The 24,145-nt window shown below is 41.2% G+C and overlaps 1 protein-coding gene across 2 annotated transcripts in view; it reads right to left on the bottom strand.

Annotated features, from left to right (window-relative positions):
• Nucleotides 1-24,145, bottom strand: part of KLF7 (KLF transcription factor 7) — an 85,798-nt gene that overhangs the window by 40,931 nt on the left and 20,722 nt on the right. Inside the window, exon 2 of one of the 2 annotated variants that reach the window (XM_080797962.1) lies at nt 2,096-2,726. In XM_080797962.1, coding sequence (XP_080654088.1) covers nt 2,096-2,726 — 631 coding nt within the window. The remainder of the gene's footprint in view (nt 1-2,095; nt 2,727-24,145) is intronic. The other variant, XM_080797963.1, reaches the window with a different exon arrangement.

The raw sequence follows: 24,145 nt of genomic DNA, 5'->3' as shown, positions 1-24,145 counted from the left end.
AACATAATGAGCTCCACCTTGATAATCACTCTGAGTAGACAATGCCCAAAAAACAAAGCACCAAATAAGGCATCCCTCCTAAAGAGATCTCCTTCTGACATATCTGTTGGGAGAAGGGGATAGGAAAAAAGAAAAATGCTCCGAACTCCCCCTTGAAAAAAAGAATCTTGCTTCCCCAGAGCTGTCCAGCCTTCCTGCTAGACAGGATGTAGCCTGTCTTCAGGTCAGTAATTCAGAAACGTGTCCATAATCATGACTTCCATGCCCCCAACAAAGCTCAACATTCTTGCCTCATTCTGCTTTCTCTGGTTTCCTGGGGAGACCGGGAAGTGAGTCACCATCAAAGCCTGGGAGCACTGCAATGTCTTGTCATGACTTTCCTCACTGACTTGAGAAAGAAAGAAATATAAATAAAAAAATGCCCTTCAGGACAATGTCAGAAAGGAAAAAAAGCTGACTTGAGCAGGAAGCGTTAGCCTTGGTGTCTGTGGAGTGGAACACTCAGACTCTTGGGAAACCCAAGAGTCTGCACTTGAGCCACAGGGTTCAAAAGTCATGTTAGGAGACCTTCCCATGAACCAAGCAAGACCTAAATAGGAAGTTAAGTACAGAACTGGAGTACCTGCCCAAGCCCTGTGTAGGAGGGAAGCAGTGTGTTCTCGTCCTCCCATGCACGGGACTGACTCTGAGGTTCGAAATGGTGATTTCTTCCAGACACATATTACACATCTGACTTTAGAAAAGTGCTTCTGTACTGCACAGAGATACTTCATGCTCTCACAACCCAGATCATTAGAGCTGAGAGGGACCTTAAGCTAGTCCGTTTGACGGATCTAGAAAATGAGGCCCAGTGAGATAAAGGGACACCCTCAAGGTCACAGAGCTAGTTAACGGCAGAGTTAGAATGAGAACCCAGGTTCTTCTGCTTTTCCAGGCAATGAGCTTTGCACTGCACATTTCCTTGGTTGGCACAGACCGCAACTCACCACAGAGCACCAGGAAGACCAGCCTCGAGACCACAACTCCCACCAGCCACTTCTCCCGGCTCAAACCCGATCACCCGTTTCTTCCCGACTGCACTCTTACTCTGTTGCTCCTACTTTCGGAGCTCTTCCCTAATTCAGCTGTCCTGCGCAAGCAGCATGCAAAACCATACAGGCGATACAGCCGGGACCCATTTAAAACTCACCAACGACAGTAATTGCTCCTAGGATGCTAACACCAAGAAGAAACACCAGCCCTAAGCTTGTATCTCAGAGCACAGAACAAAGACCGGTTTCAAGGAAAATGTCAACCTCACTCTTTTCTCTATAAACCCCACTCTTCCAGATTACCCCATTGCTCCAACGATCAATATGATCCCGGGGAATCACCGCAGAAGTCCTGAGGAAAATATACAGTCCCCGTCGGTCCCCACTCTCCCTTACCACACACATAGCAGTGTAATCACTTTAGCAACTTCTCAGTAACAAGCTCATTAAAAAGCAATTCTGCCATCTCTCCATAAAGCACGCGCCAGAGAACAATGCAAAAGAGGAGATGCCAATTAATTATAGAATGATCACATCTAATGAACTCTGAAACCCTCCTGCTGTTGGTGACTTTGATGAAAAATCAGGGATGCTGGGAAAACAGTGAATAGGGACACCCCAACTACCTTGTTTAACTGAGTTCTTTCAAATGTGCCTCCTCAGATTCCAGGGCTGCTCGAAACTGCAGAGCTACACTCATAAAACAATGGAAAGTGTCAGGGAGGTGACAAGTGTGTGTACGGTGTACGGCTGTGAGTCACACCGCCAGAGCCCCATTCAGGCCTCTTTGCAACTGCGTGCTCCTACCCCGTGGCTGGTCTTGCCTCTGAAAGGATCACACAGCCAGCGAGCGACAAGCCCACAGCCTGTGCCAGGACATCTGCAGAGCTCAAGGTCACATGCGTCACTCTGCTGCCCCGCCCCAGCCCTCCCGCTTGGCTGCCACCTCCAAGTCAGCACAGTGCCACTCCTCAGGACACGGGACACGAGAGCCCGTCCCACCGCGAGGCTAAGGGAGGAAGGAGAAGAAGAAGAAACCACGTGCGGCCAACTTGTACCACTACCTGTGTGAGTCCTCTGGTGGGCCTTTAGGTGGGAGCTTTTTGTATAAACTTTCCGGCACCCGTTAAACTGACAGCGGTGAACCCTCTTCTTGTTTTCGGGGCATGCCTCGGCCCCCACCCCTCCTTGCTCACTGTCGCTCTGTCCGCTTTTAACTGTCCCAGCTGCCGCCACGGCCGCCGCTGCTGTTGCCACCCCTCCCACCTTGACCGAGCCGAGCGCAGCCTTCTTGGCCACCAGTTTCAACGTCACCGTGCCATCCACGGCTGAGAGAGTCTGTGAGGTTTTGACCAGATGGCGGCTGAGCTCAGGGGACGATGGGGGCGTTAATGAGGTCACTGCGTTGAGCTGGGCCTGGTTGACGGCTGTGTAGCTGTCGAGAGAAGAGCTGGTTGGCTGGAGGCTGAGGCAGGTCTCAGATAGCAACTTGTCCCGAGAGAGTAGAATGTCCACTGCCGAGCTCTTCTCGCAGATGGTGGCTTCCACGGGGAGCAGCAGCGGATCCAAGCGCCGGAAGCTTTCCTCTATGCACGGGGGTGGAGAAGCATGGAGGAAACAGTCCAAGTCCTCACCGAAGGTCTCTGAGATCCTCCTAGGCTCCGTCTGTAGGTAGCGTTCCAATTCAAGGCATGTCTGCAGAGGGGAAGGAGGGAGGGAGAGAAACAGCCATCAGAGGCAAAGAACACCACGAGGCCACATGTTGACAGGCAGAGCAGTAAGAGACAAAAGGAATGGTTTTGTGGCTGGAATCTGAAATTCTCTTGGTGAAAGGTCTGACCTTGTTATCTAGTCCCTGAATTCTTCTGAAGGGTTCATGAGGGTCACATCACTCAAGTTTAATGAAGGGGAACTAGAGGCCCAGAAGGGCTCTCTCACACCATCAAGATCCCAGAGGACATTCAATGATAAAATGGCCTCTTGCTCCACAACCCAAGTCAGCAGGTGAGATGCTCCAAGCATTGCCAGGAGTTCCATGTAACCAAGAAGCAAATAGAATCGAAGACTCTTCTAACCAAAACAAGACTTCCCATAGTCCAACTTAATTTTCAAATAGATTTGAGCAAGTCGCAAAAATCAATTTTCTGACTTGCTCAAAAGGACAAACCATACCCTCCCCAACTACGAGGTGACCTCAGTCACAATCAGCCAAAAGCAAGCCCTGCCTTGGATTCTCTAACCAGCGGGAATGGATACTGTTCTAAAGAATGGCTCTCACAGCACCTCTGATATGCAAGACAAAACTCCCATTGTTTACAGCAAGTTATTCAAAATACAATTGCTACCTGTTTTGTGGCAAGGAGCAGAAGTAAATCCAGTTACAATGGTTTAGCATCTCTATGTGACAAAAATAAGTTCAAACACAGCTACTTGACTTGCTAAAGATAGGACCCAATATATTTCAACATAAAGCTTTCACCTGGTAAAGAAATAGAGAAAAAGAACTGAAAAGTTCAGAGCTAGAACACACCTTCATCCATGGTAGTCTTTGTAACATGGTGGAAGCGCTCTTAAGGCAAAAGTGGGTATTTAAGTTTATACTTGAAAAGCTCTCCTCAGTTAAGAATCCTGCTTTTCCAGAACCTTTATAAAACCATGGTGCTAACTTGCACCATCAGCTCAATTTGCTCTGGCTTCTGGGCTTCAACAAAGAAACATTGATGGCAAATTTAGAATGAGACTAGCTCCTTCTTTACTGCCTCCCTAGTAGAGCATCTTTGATTTCAACCAATGTTTGGATCTTAGGCTTTTATTCTGTTAAGAATATATTTTAATGATATACCTGGTTGTGTTGTATCTGCTAAAGATTTTAGTTTGGTGACATTTCAAAAGGTTGTTTTTGTCTCCTCTTTCTTATCCCATTTATTCTCCCATAAATTTCTCCATTAGGAGATGCACTAGCAATGGGGCTTACAATTTCCCAGATACAGAATCATAGAACCATGGAGTTTCAGAGCTGTTTGTCTAGATTTTATGTAGATTGTGCTTCTCTAACATGTTCACATGTCAGCATTTTACCTGTTTTTCTCAGACTGCATGTGATAGCCATTCCATGCTCACTATTTTGATAAGATTCTAGCTGCCTATCCAGGGTTAGCATTTAACCTCTAGGCCAGAATCCATTGCTGGTCACTGCCTTTAGTATCCCCTGCCAGCTTGCCCTTCATGGCTACCAAACCCCACCTGTATCCTTATGACATCAAGGGCCCACCTCCTCCCACCCTGCTTGTCTCACTCCACTCCTGTTTTCTGAATAACTCAAACTCTACATGCAAAGTTTTCTTTCCTATTTGCCAAAGTATCCAACACCACCTTATATACTTCGACCTTCAAAATTTAAATTATTGCTTATATTCTTCCACTGGTTATATATTTGTCTAATGTCTTCTGTTTATTTTTGTTATTGTTATTTTTTATTGAGGTATAATTGACCTGTAACATTCTCTTCATTTCAGGTGTACAACATAATGATTCCATATTTGTATACACTTCGAAAGGATCACCACAGTAAGTCTAGTTACCAGAAGACTGGTTTTTAATCAGCCTTATGGCAAAACTGTGCATTAAGAATAAGAAAACCAGATTTTTAACTATGAATCAACTTTGGGTTTCACCTTTGACTTTTAATAGCATAAACCAATGATTCTAATCTTCATTCAACACTCATAGCATATGTTTTTGTTCAACTCCTGTGTCCACAGCAAAGGGCAAGGTTTTCTGTGTGTTGGAAGGAGAATATCTTAATAGATCCATGTGATGTAGGTGCAGGATAAATAATTACAAAAATGACATGAATTTACAAAGCAAAGTGATACCAAATAAAATACTATAAAGTGTGTTGATAAGTTCTTAGGGGATGAGTGGGCAAGGAGGTCGACACTCTATAATATGAAGGCATTCATCAAGGAAAGCTTATTGGAAAAGTCAGTTTTGATTCTATTTTATGTATTGATTAAATAATAGCTCTGGCTGAGTAGCTTCCCACCACTTTATACATGAAACCAATACTACTGAATTCTCAGGTTTAGAAATTTACATTATCCTCAGTTGCCCCTTTCTGAATTCCATGTCTCAAAAATTTTCCCTTTCCTTTTTTCCATCTCGTTGCTAGAAATTGTCATTTGCTTCTCTCCAATACTGAAACCCTCGGGCTTAGCTCCAGTCAATTCACTCCCGAATTATGAGATCTTACTCCTAAAGCCTCCATTAAAGCTTCCTTTCCTTTTTAAAACCCTCACCTACCAAGCACAGTGCCTGGCACCCAACAGGTACATATATCTATCAGACAAAGACAAAATCAACTTTATACTATTACTTTGATTATTTTAACTCCTCCATTCCATGAAAGTCATCTCCTGACTCCCAAATCTGGATGATGCTGAGGCTAGCAATCTTAGAAATGACCACTAATAAATGCCTTCTGGAACACAACTGTAATCCTTCTTTAGCTTTGTCCAACCGGATTTCTGAGACATGGATATGTTTCAGGTAAAAATCAGCTGAATCATGGGTTATAAGTTGTCCTTGAGGCAGTTCCCTGCCTCACACGCAAAGACTATTTCACAACCTAGTCACCACTGTCTTTCGATAGTTTTTGTATGTCATGTCTTCTTACATACTTTCTAGCTCAAAGATTTGAAAGCCACTGAGAAATTGTTGTGATCGTTAAGAAGCTCAGATCTCTTCATATTCAGAGTTCTGGGAAACAGATTCTAAACACATTTACATACTTTTCTGGTAAGGTTAAAAAATAATCTACCCAGTATGTCCTAGTTTAAATCCCAGGAGCACACAGGTCACAATAATGATCTAAAGATAGAGACACATCTACTAAAATGTGGAAAATGCTGGACCACTTAAGAGCAGCTATCACTTGCAACCCCAATACAGGGCATTCTTATTCCATCTGAGAATGAGAGAGGCATGAGTACCCATCAGGATGGACTGGATAGCCCTATGAAATCATTCTGAAATGGTTTTTGTCTTGAGAAATCCACTTCTTATAATATTCTACTTAGAGGAGAAGATTTTGTGAACCAGAAACTCATCAGAAGTGCTGGAAATCTAAAATGTCAAGAATGAAGAGAATTTTCATGTTAGATTATTTCTAAGCCAAAGAGAAAGTTTACCTCCAATGTTTTTCTTTAATGAATACAAAGGACTTCCTTAAGAAATGCCTACAATGTTTAATTAAAATCTGAGGTATTTACTCATAGATATTAATACATACACACAGAGAGGTATATATAGAAATAAATGTGTATCTATGAGTATACATACATATATTTCCTAGCTCTGTCTTTACGAAAAGTCTACAGGAAAGACACCCCAATAGCAGTAAGTATACCTAGTATACAGATCTTGGTTCTAAGTGTCATTATACAAAGGATAATGGTAATAAGAGGATAAAGGGAAACCAGGGCACCTTGGAGAAATAGTTGATTCGAAGTCTGAGTCAAAGAAAATATAAGATGAGTCTAAAATATCTTGTGGTACTAGAAGGTAAGAAGTGTTCATAAAGAGATAGAGCTATGTCAAAAAAAACCTCAGAAGCCAATTTGAAGGAGCTCTTAATAACCAAATCTGGACAATATGAGCAACAGAAATGAATAGTGATGATGGGATTTTAATACATGGAATAAAATTAATATCTATAAATCCATGGTGATATAAATAGTTGAATCAATAAACAAATGGAGATGGTTAGCCTCTCCTTACAGTGAAATTATAATTAATAAACATAGAAGGGATGATGGAAATAGAAAATCACCATTAGGCAAACAAAAAATAACAATGACTACAGGCAAGAAACACCAATGGATGCTAAAATTAGTACAGGAGAGTATAATGAAAAACAAGATATTTGCCTAGTCTCAAATCATCCCCCTCAGCAAAATATTAGTTAACTACAAAGACAAAAATGATAATTTTACAGTGAAGAAGCCTAGCATGCACCACTTTAAATATATGATCAAAGTTAGTAGCACCCATAATAAGGCATACTGATATCATGTAACCTAGTATGAAGGCTGAAAAGGGTACAAAATTATTCTACACCATTCCTGTCCAAAATACATAACCTCAATGTAATCATGAGAAAACATTAGAACAATCCAAATGGAGGGCCATTGTACAAAATAACTGGCTAGTATTCTTTAAAAATATCAAGATAATGGGGGCAACAGGGTGGCACAGTCAGTTAAACATCTGACTCTTCGTTTCAGCTCAGGTCATGATCTCAGGATCATGAGATCAAGCCCTGCATTGGGCTCCGTGCTCAGTGTGGACTCTGCCTGAGATTCTCTCTCCTTCTCCCTCTGTCCCTCCTACTTGTATACTCTGTCTCTCTCTCTCTAAAAATTAATAAATCTTTGAAAATAAATATCAAGATCGTGTAGAACAAAGGAGATTGTCCAGAAGACATTAAGAAGCTGTCCCAGATCAGAGGAGACTAAGGAGATATGATAACTAAATGTAATTGATTTTGAAGAGAAAAAAGACATTGATGGAAAAAATAATTTAATACAAATAAAGTGTACAGATTAATTAATAGTGTTGTGTCAATATTAATTTCCTGGTTCTGATCATTGTATTATGGTCACTAACATTAAGGGAAACTGGGCAAAGTGTATACAGGAACTCTATGTACAATTTTTGCAACTTTTTTGTAAGTCCAAATAATTTTGAGAGAGAGAAAGAAGAAAAAGAAGAAGAAAGAACCATTAGCAAAATAGGAGTGTCTCCAGATTGTAGATTTGCATGTAAAGTTCAACTATTTGTTTATGTACCAGAACCAGAGATTTACTCTGTCCCAATGACACTCTAACCAGCAAACTCCAACTCAGGAGTCCATGGATGTCAATTTAATTACATAAATTACACCTTGCCAATACTTCACCTTGGAGATACAAGGCTTCCCTTGACCTGACTTAACAATACAACTTAAGACTTAAGGGATCAGCCACTGGAGCAACCTCCATTCCCTCAAACATCCACTACAGTCAGCAACAGGAAGGAAATGTGCCCAACTGCAAAGTGATTTTCTTACTATTTATAAGGTACATATGAGCTTTGTGAAGACTCTCCAACATCTCAACTTTGAATGTGGCTTATTCTCCTAGTTACCTAAGAAGTTTTCACTTGAAATTGGTTTTGAAATGATCATCCTACAATCTTTTTTAATACTCTCTCCATTTTGTTCATATTACTTCTTGGAACATGCTTATTAAAAGTGATAATCTGGGATGCCTGGGTGGCTCAGTTGGTTAAGCCTCTGCTTTTGGCTCAGGTCACGATCCCAGAGTCGGGGGATCGAGTCCCACATTGGCCTCCGTGCTCAGCAGAGAGCCTGCTTCTCCCTCCACTTGGACTCTCCCTGCTTGTGCTCTCTCTCTCCCTCTTTGACAAATTTATTTATTTTATTTATTTATAAAATCTTTTTAAAAATTTATTTAAAAACTCAAAAAAAAAAGTGATAATCTAAGACCTAGTTAGAAAATTTAAAAAACCTCAAATCTATTACTGCCATGCCTACTACTTCTGTGACAGGCTCCAGAGGCAGAAATTGACAGAGAACAGGACAACCCAAGTCTCTAGCACAAATTAAGATCAACAAAATCTCCTCCATTGTTGGCAAGAGGTAGTTACTTTCATGGGATCAAAAAATAACAAGAAATTTGGCCATATATGGGCATGATGATGCCAAGGTTACCAAATGGTTTTCATTAAACCTGTTCTTCTCTCTTCATAAATTAGATTAAATTTGTCATTCAGGACTGCAAACATCTCCAGTCGCTTTTGCCATTTCCCCCAAAACTCTCTCTTAAAGGTTTCCTTTACCCATTTTTCCACTCTTTACTTTCCCTCACGTTCATATGCTTCACACAATCTTTCAACTTCCCTCCCACTAATCATTGTTTCATTCAGAGTTCAACATAAAGTCTATTTGCTTTAGGAAGTCTAGGAAAAAAATGGAGTTAAGAAAATAAGCTGACTGCCAAGTGTTGAAAGACACACCACCTCAATCCTGGACACAACTAAACAGTGTCTCCAAAATGAATCTATGAGTCCATAGATTGGTGGTATGCCTGGTTTATTAAGATTATAATCTCCTTGTGGTTTTAGTAGCATTCTCCTAATAACTAGTGATGTTGAACACCTTTTCATGTACCTGTTCACCTATTCAAGTCCTCTGCTCATTTTTTAACTGGGTCATTTGCTTCCTTTCTATTGAGTTATGAGTTCTTTATGCATCTGGGGAATTAACTCCTTATCAGATACATGGTTTGCAACTACTCCCCCCCCTACCAGTTTTCTTTTTCACTTTCTTGATGATTCTTTTGCTTTTTAGTTTGACATAGTCCCACTTGTTTATGTTTTATTTTGTTGCTTCTGCTGTAGGTGTCATATCCAAAAACATCATTACCAAGACCCAGGTCAAGGAGTTTTATTCCATGTTTCCTTCTAGAATGGTCATCACCAAAAGACAAGAGATATCAAATGCTGGCATGGATGCAGAGAAAAGGGAACCCTTGTGCACTGTTGATGGATTGTAAATTGGTGCAGCCACTATAAAAAACAGTACGGAGGAGCCTCAAAAAATTAAAAATAGAACTACCATATGATCTAGCAATTCCATTTCTGGGAATATATCCAAAGGAAACAAAAACACTAAGTCAAAAAGATATCTGCACCCCCATGTTCATAGCAGCATTATTTATAATAGCTGAGACATAGAAACAACCTAAGTGTCCACTATTAGATGAATGGATAAAGTTATAGAATATATATACAATGGAATATTATTTAGCCATTAAAAAAAGACAAGGAAACCCTACCATTTGTGACAACATGGGTGGACCTTGAAAGAATTATGCTTAGTGAAATAAGTCAGACAGAGGAAGAAATATGCTATATGATCTCACTTATATGTGGAATATAAAAACAAACAAAAACAAAAACAAACTTATAGAAAAAGTGATCAAACTTGTTACCAGAGGTAGAGGAGGGGTGGGAGGAGAGGATATTGGAAAAGATGGTCAAAAGGTTTTAAGATACATAAGAACTAGAAATAAAATGTACAACACGATGACTACAGCTAACACTGCTATGTGATCATAAGAAAAGTTGTTAAGAGAGTACATCCTAAAGATTCTCATCATAAGGACAATTTTTCCTTGTTTTTTTTTCTTTCTTTTTATTTTATCTATATGAGAAGATGGATGTTGGGTAAACCTATTGTGGTAATCGTCTCACAATATATGTAAGTCAAACCATCACGGTGTATACCCTAAACTTACACAGTGATATATACCAATTATTTTTCAATAAGAAGAAAAAAAATTAACAAATTTTTAAAAATTACAATCTTCTTAAAAACAATGATCATATTCCTTACGCACATGGGTACTCAAACAATAAAAATAATCTTTTAGGACAAAATTTCTACCTCTGCTATCTCAGATGACAAAGATACTTCAGTGTTTAAAGTGGTGTAAAGTTGCGAGAGTTAGAACTTTCCAAAAGAATGAGCAACAACCCCCATCCATAACAACCTCACAACTCCCATGCACAACCACCACCATAACTACATCCACGTCCACATGGGCACACTCTAGTCCAGTTTCCTCAATGTCATCCCTTTAAAAACCAAGTGTTTAGAACATAAAAAGTTCTTGTTTTCATTTCTGTCTTTTAATCTGAACATAAGATAAAGTCATTTGTCCAATATTTTTGCCATCACTCATTACTGTGTCATGATGATTAATTACTTGGCATCTTCGGATCCATGAATACTCAAGTTGATGAATCGATAAAGAAAAAAGAAATTGCATTTTGTGAATGATTTTTTTCTGGAATAATATAGAGTCAATGAAATAAAAACCCACCTACTACTATCTATGTTTATACTCAATTAGTCACCTGTGGTCCTTTTAGCCAGCTACTTTTAATCCCTATCATTCTACCTATATTATACCTAAAATATCCAAGAGTTAAAATGGCAAAGATATAAAGCAAATTGGGGAAAGAATATAAATACAAAAATAAGAGGAAATAGAGTTTAACACAATAGAAACTTGCAAAGTCATGTCCTTTTGAGATCAGACCTGGACCTAATAATGATGATGATGACAACAAAGATGACAGCGATGATGGTGATGATGATGCTTCTAGTAAGGAAGGGGTGAACTCTAGTTCCCAGAAAGAATGCTCACCCAGGTAATTGCACACGCAGGTGACTGCACTTGGCTGCCCATGGGAGCCCCTTCCTGACATTTATTATGTGTGGTTTTGTCACGTGCTATTAACCATGGTGCCACCATCCCCAGAGAGCATGAAGTACAGAAACAGGGAGATGAATCCCTTACTTTCCTCCTGGGATTGGCCCAAAGCTTAATTACTTTTTTGTACTTTGAAATCCTCGCACACATCCCAGAATGGAAATACAAAGTGACACAAAACAAGCTACTGGATAGCAGGGAAATCCGAGCTTCCTTTTAAGAGATCTTCTAAAATACGCCAACTTTTTTCTAACTCCTTATTAGATATCTGTATACTGCACACTTTTTAACAAAATCCTTATTCCTCTGACTCCTGAAACCAACTCTGTAGGATTGCAAAGACTGGTATTTATGGGAATTCTGTGATTTTTTTTCCCCCTTTAAAGACAATATGATGCAATGGCTCTGATACGTTTCTAGTCTTTTAAAATTAGGTCGGAGTTGGAAGATGGGAAAGGAAGCAGACAGCATGGTCGGAGAGTTCTGGTGCCATTTTTCTCAGGCGTGAAAGGAGAGGTAAGAAGCACCAAGGTTATGATTAATAAGTTCAGTTAAGCCCATGGGAGAACCGCAGACACCAAGTAGTTGAACTTTATTGCCCATCTTCCTGAGTTTCAACATTTCAAAGTGAGTTTGAGGAGGAGAATATAATACTAACTCATGGCAGAGTCTCTGTAGAGCCAGTGACAAGAATAAACTGTGTAAGTCTCAAAAAATGAGTCTTTTTAAACAAATATTTACTTTTTCTTGACTTTCATTGCCAAGAAATATTAGAGTGGAAGGCTAGGACAGAATGATTTTGTCTAGAAAATACAGGTAAGTAATTATATAGGATAAGTGAAAATCTCTTCTTGCATGTTTTAGCTATTAGGCCAAAAAAAAAAAAAAATACCCCAAACCCACATCAATAGCACACCCCAGAGGTGCAACAGCATTACGCATCACTGCCAGCACTGCCCAACTCCACAAAAATAACCCCAGGACTGTAACCCACGTCAGATCGTATTCCTTCCCTCTGCTTCTCACATCAACTGGTTGCTGGAGATGAAACCAAATTAAATATTTCCCTCTCATCCTTTGTAAATTCTGAGAGACAATGCTGTGAAAATTAATTGAATTCTAAACAAACATGAAAGTTGGGAAATTTCTCCCAAAACCTCTTCAGCAATCTCTCCTCTCTGAACTATTTTTAACATTCAAAGAAAATATTTGTTTGTATATTTTTCTTTGGGGAGGCAAGGGGAGGAAGGACAGAAGATGAAAGGCCTGGGAGTGGGAGCTGCCTTTGAAATAAGCGGCCTCAAATACCCCTTTCATCTTCCAAGGATTCCTTACTTACCGTGCATACAAGAAATCCCCAAACCAACCCCAATCTAAATTAAACGTTAAGGTGCATTCTACAATCACGGAACCTCTGCAGAGCTGGGTCCCAGGTCTCAAGCTCCTTGAAGGAAGGCACTGGGGTCCCCCACGCCTCCAACAACTTGAAAAAGCACTTCCTCCTTCAGAAAACCTGTGATCCTCAAAATTAAGTGTCCATCAGGAACAGGACGGCCCATGCCCTGAGATGGCTTCTTACCTCGGTTCAGGGTTGTTTCCCCAGATGCTACCTGTTACAGCATACCGATTCCAAGTCTGTCATGTTAGCCTCTACCCACAACTGCTGTGCCCACCCTCCTTTCAGCCCTTCAGAAGGGTCCCTCGCTATCACCAGGCCGCTGGACTAGAACTAAATTCAAACTTGGGAGGGCTCCTGAACAGCGGGATCACACGAGATGCTTGGGTCTGCTGTCATTCATACCAACCCCCTACTTGGTTTGACACACACTGGAGAAAACCCCATTCGTTACATTATAGCTTGAAAATTAGTTTCAAGAGATGCCCGTGCTTTGGTCATGATGCTTTCATGGAGGAAATGAAATTCATGCCTTAAGAGTCAATGAAAAAAATCATCCTACACTGGAACAAAGCCCTAGATGCGGGCTTCCAATGAGGTCTGAGAAAGAAACAAATACAGAAGAGGTACTCCTAAAGGAAAACCCATCATCACACATGAGAGTGCCAACCAGTCCTTGCTCAGGAAGGGAGGCACGCTATCCCCACAACTCCTGAAACCCAAGGCCTTGGGAAAAGGCCTCCCCTCTGAGAAGTGATGGCTTCCCAAGAACAACAATGGCCCTGACAGTTTTTCAGCTCCACCATTAATTTTCCATAAAGAGCAGTTTTCTCGATGAGCGCTTGTGTCAGGCAGGGCCTGATGCTTCGGAAACCTGTAATTATTCTTGGCTCCCCACCCCCCACAGCCTCTGCACCTGTGTCAGTTCAAGGCACCAGCTGGTCATGTCTTGCCTCCTGCCTCTTAAGGGGGTGGGGTGGGGGTGGGGGTACGAGAGCCTTCATTGAAAACCCAAACTCACATTACTTGTCTCTTCTTCCAAAATGCAAAAACAAAACAAAAAATTTAAACTCACCAGTCTCATCCCTTCCCCCAACGGGTCTTGCCAAAGGAAACAAATAAACATTAATTGGCTAGAGAGCCTTCATTCAAACCAAAATTACTGAAAAACACAGTAACAGGGAAAGGTCTGACAAGGGGTTATTAATCCTGTTTTACAACCCACTCTTACTCAACCCCCGCCTGCTCCCGTTAACTTTGCACACGCATGCACACACCCTCCCCAAACTCCAGGGGCCCCTTTGCACTGAGTGGCCAAGATGGGAACATGCCGAACCCATTACATCATCTCCCCTGCCTCTCCCAAATCACTCGCACAGGCTGACTCAGGCTACTGGGAAGTTTTTTTTTTAAAGCAAAACTCATTTCATTGACTCCCTTTGTGGAACATTGCTATATCCTTCTCGGTTGGATTAATTAAATATACTTTTCCCCTAACCCCCCATAAAAATACATACATGACTGCTTCTTTTATCCCAAAGCACAGTTGCACACATGTACAATGTACAGACACATGTGTGTTGGGCATGTACTCCCTCACACACACTCTCACACACACTCTCTCTCTCTCTTTCTCTTTCTCTCTCTCTCTCTCTCTCACACACACACGCGCACACACACACACACTCCAAGTGTGAATTTCCCAAAACCAACAGGTTCAAATCCCTTGGGGATTTGCAATTCAGTGGCTGGTGATCACGGAGGATATTTTCAAATCCAAGAGAGTTTTCAGAAACTCCCACTGTGGAAAGGTAAAGCTGATGTGGGAGCACTCACTAGGAGGGGTATTTGCTCTACTCCTCAGACTGTGTAAAATGGCAACCCAAAATACAATGAAACCAAGCCCTAAACTGCTTTTCCTGCCATGGATGGTTGTACATTTACTTAATTTGAGGTACTTAGAATCAACTTCCCAAAATACTTAAGGCGACTGTGTATGTGCCATTGTGCTGCTCATTCCAGGTAAGGAAACAGAGCGCCCTGTGCACATGAAGGGACAGAAGACAAGGGTTTAGGAGTATTGGCCCTGGAGCCAGACAGCCTGGGTCCAAAATTAGGTGACACTATTTACCAGCTTGCAATGCTGTTGGGCAAGTTACTTAACCCCGCTGTGCCTCAGCTTCCTCACCTGCCATATAAGAGTGTGTGAGAGTCCAATCACTTGATACATGTCAAGTGCTTCTAACAGCACCTAAAACCCATACTATGTCTGCTGTGGCTGTTACCCAGCCAGGGTTATTTCACTGCACTTCCAAGAAGATAGTAAATATGATCATATGTAACCATGACACAGAAAGGGAAGATTAAAAAATACCAAATAATTATCAAAGTAAAATAAACCCATTGCATATAATAGGGGACTCTGGCTGGGTGACATGTCTCACTGAGGGTTCAGTTTTCTCTTTTCCCAGGCAAATGGGCTGGACTTCTAAGGAACTTACTAGTCTAGAGTTCTACGTTGCTGTGAAATAACACTGGAAGGTAGAGACCAAACGTGAGAATGGTTCATTCAGAACAGGCTCAAAGGAATGAACACAGGCTCTGCTGCCCAGTCGGGTGGTGAGAGGAAGGCGGTTGGAGACTCTAGAAGAAGATGGTCCTTGGCCAGGACACAGTGGAACTAATTCTCTGGTTCCCCAAGGATATCAGCCTCACCAGCAACTAAACATAAACTTCACTGGAATGGAGGCTCCTCGAACACCTGGAATAGTACTGAATCATGGCCTGTCTCAAGGATTTATCGAATGAATGAATGAATCAATGGAAAAACTCCTAAACAAGCTGGTCAAAAGTCAACAGTGATCACAATCCTGGGCAGGCAGGAGTACAAGAGTATGATGAAAGCCAAAAATTCTTCCTTCTTAGAATAAAGGACATCAGAAACAAAGTGTATGCATTTATTACCAACATTTCTTGTAGGATACATCGGTATTTTAAGATCCAACTATAGGTGATATTTACTTGTCTCCTTGGTGTTTTCATTTGAGTAAAGAAATCTTTAAATGTTTACTGTCTGGGATATATCCAGTATTCTCAACTTAGAGGCACATTTAAGTTCTTAAAAGGCTATAGGGCAACCCTGGGAATATGTACCTGGGTAGGAAGTAAAAACCATTTGCTCACCTAAGAGAGTATCTCCCTCTCTTCCGCTATGTCCTTTTTTTCTCATCTGACCTCCAGAAACCACCAGGAAGAGAAGCGATAAAGACAAATAGATAAGATGCAATTTTCAACTCTCATTCTTTATTGATGAAAAGAACCTGGCCTAGGAATCAGGCTTGATCTCCACTTTCCCCACACTGTCTCTACCCTCCCCACTAACTAAACTACTGAACCTGAACAGGGCGTTCACCTTCTTCTCTGCAAAATGAGTGACCCATACTCTCATAGACCACTTCTAGCTCAAACTACTTGCCGACAACCCTTCTGTAGCCTGCCATCACACATACTCCTTGCCTTGGCCCATTAGCTGCTATAGGATCTGGCCTTGTTCTCCTCATCTCTGACCCCTCTCTCACTCACACAAACAGACCAGGCTCATACCTTTCTCAGAGCCACAGTGCCACTGTTCCACAGGTCATTGCATACCTGCTTCCTTTTAAATCTATTATGTTTGGGCTTAATTGCCACCTATTCAGCATCCCTCTTTGATCTGCCTGAAGTAGCCCAAACACCCTATTTGCTCTCCATCACACTACCTTGTTTTATTTGCTTTTTACGAAGCCCTGGAAAGATCCAAATTATTTATTTGCATGTTTATTCTCTACCTTTCTGTACTGGGATGGAGGTTCCAAGAGAATAGAGAGTTAGTCTCATGTGTCAATGAATCTAGTAAAATACCTGGAAAAGATACCCAAAACATACTAGCCGAATGAATGAACAAGTGAAACAGCCAAGCCATTAATTAATCTTGGAATTCCAAGGAAGACCAGCTGGTCTACCCTAAATCTGTCCTAAAATGTCGACTTTATTAGGACGAAGGCTTCATCATCATTTCTCCTCCTCAGCTCAACATTCAGCATTGAGATGTCACTCCCTGATGTGCATTCATCAAAAGGGAGTAAAATGGGAGCCTCTTCTCAAGACAAAGAGATCAATCTTGGGTCCTTAAATCTGCCCATTTCAAACAGATGCCAAAAGGACATTTCTTCCCAGCAGTCCACGTTGCATCATATGCTCCAAGTGTCACTCTCGCTCGGATGAACAAAACCCACCCCTCACCTGGCCTCCGCACCAGGTGCTTATTAACTGGTGCCTTGAGGGAATAGATTAAAGGTCGAGGCTCAATCCACCTTAGATCATGTATTCCCATTTCTATCACCTGAAAAGGCCTCCCTAAGAAAGGCAACTCTGGCCACTGGTCTCCAAAGCACGTGAGCGGTCACATCAGTTTGGTCCCCAACATTGGCATCCTTATTACCAGCAGTCCTTAAAAGAAGAGGTTCATTCAAATCTAGCAGTCATCAAGAACTTGTGTTTTCCGTCACCTTAAAGAGTGCCACATACCACTTACATAGGTGAGGTCCCCAGAAATTCCTGTTTGGGCACATTCTGGTGACTTTCCCACAAATTCCTAAACACAGAAGGATTTCATTCCTCTCCATTCCCTTTAAGAATTTTACATAAAAAGATATCTCTACTGAGAGGTGCTATTTATTTCAGGATCATTATTTCACAGATACGGAGCCCTCAAACACTGAACCTGGAAGTGAGCCAAAATCCAATTAAGAGGGTATGGCGTTTGAACTAGGCAAGAACTAAGGGTGAGAATGTTGAATATAGCTGTACAGGGTTTGTGTGTGTGCATGCACACGTGTGTCACTGACAATGAAATGTAGATTCTTTTTCATGTATTTCCGAAAGCCTTTCTCTAAACCTATCATTGTTCCCAGAGCCACAAAGCTGTTCCTTTTCTTGTTCATTATGTTAGGCAATAGGAATCTTTCACATGCTGGCTGGACAAAGATGGGGGGAAATGAAGAGAATGTTTTCCATCACGGAAAGAAAAGTATAACTGTGCTTGGCCCATTTTGGAGCCGCATAACAATGTTGCAGGTTTCAAATTAACAATTCAACCCAACTTGACAGGGAAGAATCAAGTGCTGGGGCCCTGACATTTGGATTCCAGTAGCTCGGGGCCCTTGCTTAACCTCAGGTGGCTCAGCTGATATCGGGTGACACGCACTTTCAGGCACACCAGATCCTCATTGAAGAAGAGACACTAATTTGAATCATCACTGCCATCCCCTCTCCCCATTGTTCCTGTCTGAACCAATTTCCATACAGTTTCAAAGAAATCATCAGCCCATGCAAAGGGGAAATCCCAAAGGAACAAGAACTACATTAGCGGCATAAGGGGGAAAATCTAATTTCCAATCCAGTTGCTTTGTTGTTTCAACCTCTAAGGAAGGTTCCTACATATGCACAACATAAATTAAGTTTTAAAACACCACCGTGATTCAAAATTAACAAAAACTCTCATGGGGAAAAGGTGGCTCTTGGTACAAATCTCCTTACACAATGAGGGTCAACTCTACCCAGAGCTTGTGGGTGGTCTGTGTCTTTGAGATCTCAATCATCTCAACCAACAAAATATTTTAGAACAGGATATATTCACTGAAACCAACGGACTTGATGGTAAATGAATTCTCAGTCGAAGCAGTACCCACATTAAGAATTCTTTAACTACCTTGTTGACAGAACTCACCAAGATGTATTCTAAACACTGAGATGGTCCAAATTAAGGATTCCTTTTTGGCATGACAGGCTATGCCAATACAATTTCCTAGTACCCTACTTGCTAGAATAAAATTCATGGCAAGACACCAGTGTGACTACATCATTAATTAACCTGAACCACATACCGGAACACTGCTGCTAATAAAACTCCCCTATAAAGAAAACATGTTTTCTCTACTGAGAATCCTGGAATGTGGGCCCCACAGAGACGCTGCCTTAATTAAGAAGATACTTTGATGTTGCTTCTCTACCTGAAATTTGGTCATATTTGGCTGGATCTTCAATAACTTGAGTTCCTGAATGTGCTTTTTGGAAAAAGAAAATGAAAATGACATCCACACTATCAGGATGTACAAACAACTATGTGAATGAAAGGATCACTTTCGATAAGGTAAGGGTGCTTTATCTATGCAGTTCTTAAAAGCACAATCTGGGCTCTCAACCCACAATCCACTGAATCAGAGATCTATAGAAACCTTCCATTTTCTCTAGAAAACAGGCTGACAGAATCAGGAACAGAGTCATAACTACAGCAGCCAGATGAAACAGGGACTTTTCCAATCCAATCCACATGAAATGACATCTACTTTCTTACAGAGAATTCCTATATAGCTTCTGAAAATGCTTATCAACCTTGATCATGTAACCTTGGAGTCCCCCTGTGAGACCACCCAGGCAGCAAGGACTAAAATCCCCATCCTATTTATGGGGAGCCTAACCTAGTAAAGAAAACTCGGTTTTCCACAGTTCTGTAGCCATACTATCAATAAGACCGGAAACAGAACCAGAAGTTTCTTGGTGACTTTCTGGCTTTTTCTGGTCCAACTCTAAACCCTCTACCAGGACCTCAAAACATTCTAGAAATTCAACAAACTATCATCCCTCAGTAACCCTGAAGGAAGAGGATCCTTGACCAAGGTTCAGGATCTCCCCAAACTGGAGACACAACACGTTATCACCAGCTTTTCAACTACATATCAGTGTGTAATTTCTGCCAGTAAGACTGGAAGAAGAGCCTTGGTTTTGACACCACCCTTTATTAAGAGATTCCTGAGGTTTCTCTGATGGCTCTATATCTTGCTTGGATTGTTACAAGTAAATAGGAATTCAATCATTTCAACCCGTCCATATCAAGTGTCATTGTTGAGAAAGAAAGAAATGAAACTAGTATCATTTTTTTTTTGAGATAGAATTGAGAGAACTTATCATAATTGTTTACTGAGGACCTAATTTTATTTGTTTATTGGATAATGTCAAATAAATAAAAACTGGAAGTCATACATTTTTTAAAAGGGAATTCAAGCCTGCTATCCAACATTTAATGAAAAACGTCCTAGTTGTAATAAATATAAAAACACAAATTTAAGTAAACCAGATTCAATATTTGTCCCACCCAGTGTCCTTCTGTATAGTGGTTCTGGGACCACTTTTAACACCATCATTATCAATCACTCTTCTCTTTTGTTCAAGAGTCAAACAGAAAACACAGCTTTAAAAAGGACATGAAAGGAATAGAAGCAGCAAGAAGAGGGGAAAAAATAGCAGCAGTGGAAAATAGATGAACAGCAAGTATCTCATTCCTATGTAAAAATCCTGGATGCCAATAGCTCTTATCAGGTTACACATCTCTAACCAAGGGAATCCATCAAACTTCGGACAGATCAGCTCAAGGGCAAAACTGACATTTGGCCCTGTTCCCTACATGAAACCTGAACATTAATTTTAAAGTGGTTTTGTTTATAATCATCTGGTAGTAACAAACTAGAAAAGAAGATGGTCAGTGGGTGAAGAACATTACTGTGATTCAGAAATGTGTGCTGGTAGAAAACCATCTTTGTTAAAAAAAATCAGGTTAATTTAGTATTATATTGGGATCCCATACCTAATCAATCTTGGATTTATTCCTTCAACTTTGGGATTTTTTTTTTTTACAAATACAGAAGGTCAAAGGCAGTGCACTGTCATGGAGAGAATATAGACCAAAGTTGGGAAGACTTTAACCAGCTCGTCCTCTGTAATTACCTTTGGTCTTCCTTAAGTCAGCTCCTCTTTGGTCTTTGGCTTCTCATGATCAAATCTTGCTTGCCTAAGGGAAACAAGGCATGAGGAAGACGGGATATACTACTCTGATCCCTCTGTCCGTAGGGGTGCCATGTCTCCAACTATCTCAATTTCAGACTCTGGACTGCCGTTTCTGCCCTGTCTCTTAGATAAGGTCCCATGATACAAGGCCACATGGTTGTCCTTGAGGTGCTGAGGTAGACAAGTGTTGTTTCTACAGATGCTTTCCTCCAGAAGTTAACAATGCCCTTCCTGTTAAATCTAGGTCAAGATTCACAAACTCAAATACCTATAGGGACCCAGAGGAGCGCACCCCTTAGTAAAATAGTCAAGGAATATGACTGTAGGGACAGGTGGAGACTATGGTGAACATTCCCCACAGTTTTCCATCCAATCCCTTATTTAAGGATAAACTCAGCTTTCAGCAGTCTTCTACTCAGCCACTCTTGCCTGGCACCACTCAGCCTAAATCTCTGCTCTTAACAAGAATCCTGTCACAAGAATGGAAATCTGCAGAGGCGGCACCATGAAATGTCACGCAGGAGACAGTAAGAACTATGACAAATCTCTAAGAGCCTGGAGGTCTGGCACCAAGTTTTAAACTTCCCTTGGGTTAACACACAGTGTTTGGCATAATCAGCTGCTTAATAAATACTTCTTAAATGATTGTTTTAAAATCTTAATTAAGAGCCACTATTACCTCTCACTGCGTGCTCTTCTCTGGAGTGACTTGATCAGACTGGTAGATTGTCCAACAGGATAATGACCAAGGAGAAAGAACTCTTCTAGGATAAGCAGGTTACACCCACTAGAACTTTGCTGGCCTTTCAGGGGGAGGTAGTGTATCTTCTACGTCTTTTAAATAAATTTAACAGCTATTTACTGAGCTTGCCGCTTTATACCAGATGCTTTGCTAGAGACTTCAGGGAATCCTAGAGTTCAATATCTGCTGGCAAAGGGCCCATGGTATAGTAGGGAAAGAGGGATAGAAATGCAAACAATTAAAGATAACAAGGTATATGAGTGTCTAATAAATAGAGTAAACAAAGTGTTATGGCAACATAAGGAAGGAACAATTCACTCTCCTGGAGAGGTCAGTGAAGGCCATACGAAGAAACACACTTAAGCTAGACCTTGCAAAATGAGTGAGCTTTTGTCAAGTGGAGAAAGGGAGCAATGGCATTCTAGAAAGCACATATGACATGAGCAATAGTGCAGACACAGGAAAGCACCCCTGTGTATTTGGAAAAGGATGAGCAGTCTAGGGGTTCTGATGCATGGGGTACATGTGATAGGGCAGCAAGAAATGCATCTCCAGGGCCTAGAAAATGCCAAATATTTCTGGCTGATAATGCTCTGGCCTCAGGGCCTTCCCCCTCCCTTGTCACCCCTGTTGGCTCTGGCTGCAGCCTTTATACTTATGAATAGCAGTGGCTGTTTCTCTAGATGCTCAGTAGTTCAGGGAAAGATTAAGAGCTCAAAAGACAGCAGTGAAGCCCAGTGGTCATATTAATGTTGCCAAGTAATATCCCTGAACCTAAATGATTTAAACGATCATCTAAGGCACTTTCCTTTTCAGATTTATACTCCTAATTTAAAGCACACATATAACACTCCTTAAAATGAGAACAAAAGAAGACAGAAATAAATATTACCCCCCCAAATCTTAGCTTAAAAAAAAAAAAGCTACTAAATCAAGCACAGATTTAATTCAGTCCTGAGTATCCTGGTAGCCAAGGCAAAAAGATCCACAAGAAGTTAAGAAATTCTCATCATCAAATAAAAGAAACATCAGTTCCTCGGAGATCACTTGATCTGTGCATATCAGGTTTAAAGCAATAGAAGAGGACAAGAAAATGTGAAAAATGAGGAAAAAAGAACAAAGGAAGAAAGGAGATAATTTAAAAACATATCTCCCCCCACCTTTTTTTTTTTTTTTAAAGACGTAAAATTCCCTCATTAAAAACCATCAAATGTTTTGGTGGTGAGGGGACCAAAGGTTCAGTGCCTGGATATGTTTTTCTCCTTTGTAGTCTCTGTTGATGTTTTTCTGGCTTTCTAAGCAAAGAGGAAACCTCACCCATTCCTGTAGACATGCATTTATGACCACATTCTCCTGGCCAATAACCCTCTGTGGCTCCTTGAGGCACTTCTCAAGGGTGGAGTGTCAGCAACTGGATCTGGTTCTGAAGCTACTTCTCCTACCGCTCAGGTTGAACACTGGCGAGCTCCCGCAAGGGCTTCAGGGCAGAGCTAACTCATTAAGTACAAAATGTGCAGGCACATTTGACCTTTGGAAATCCAGCCCTGGTTGGAAGCTTCCAGATTCAAAACAAAAGCTCCAGGGCTGGATAAAGAGTTGGAGGATAGCGCTCTGTGAGTGCTGGGCCCATCCCCCACGCATCCCCCAGTGACTGAGAGGCTCACAAAATCAATAGAGCAGCATTATTAACTTTGCAATATCATAAGAGAAGGAAGGCTTCATTCTCTGTCTGGGTAGAGAGAGAAGACAGGGAGAAACGGGCTGGCTTCAAGGAAAAGGATGCTTCATTAAAGTCTTAACTCTGGGGAGGCAGCTGCCATGTTAGCTCAACAGATGAATCTGGTGTTGACAGCCTCCCATAACAATGTTGCCCTTGGTCGAGGAGTTAGAGTGAAAGCAAGTACAGCTGGACAAAGCAAGGTCTGCATGGCAAAGAGTTTCTGTATGGTACCGACTTCCACAAGGTAATGCCAGGGGACTAACCAAAGACAAAATTGTAAATACATCATTCAGATGTGATAGTCTTTCATCCGTAGTCGCGAATTTTAAAGCATCCCATTGTTGCTAATTTTTCACTCAGTTTTCCTGGGTTACCTACAAGTACCAAAAGAAACATGTTGAGTGTTTCCACCAAAAGAAAATGCAGAGCTATTGTTATACCTGGATGGACATGAAACCACCAACTCTATACTGTGTCACCTCTAATCTGCTGAGGACTCCCACTCAGCTGGGAGACCACTGCCCACACACAGGTCAAATGCCCCAATTCCACTGCTTCCACCACCAAGTCAGTGTCACCAACAAATCCTGTGCACACCCAATGACCAGGGAGGGGTTCATTTCATCTTTCCCTTAATACGACACACACGTTAGTCTCTCCTTTATCCTGCCACCATCCCTCAACAGTGACAGTAACTAGCATTGCGAGGCTGCAAATTGGCAGACATTAAAGGTAAACTAAATTTGCAGATACAGCTTCATTCCAAAGTCCTTCCTCCAATCATGCAGATCAAGCAAATGTCTTATCTTTGTAAAGTCATTATTGCCTTCAGCTTCTCCATCTAGATAGTAGGTTAAGCATCCCCCGTTGCAAATCATACCTACATCAATTCAATCCATTGGCTGCTAAAGAAGAATCACGCTTGTCAGAAAGGTTTTTTCCCTTTAACCACATACCAAGCCAAAATCAGACAAATACAGCTTGATACATTTATTGATACTATTCACATCACTCAACAGGGACAATGGCAACTTG

This window comes from Martes martes (assembly GCF_963455335.1).
Source record: "Martes martes genome assembly, chromosome: 3".
In the NCBI taxonomy this organism is placed as follows: Eukaryota; Metazoa; Chordata; class Mammalia; order Carnivora; family Mustelidae; genus Martes; species Martes martes.
This window is presented reverse-complemented; position numbering and strand designations above follow the sequence as displayed.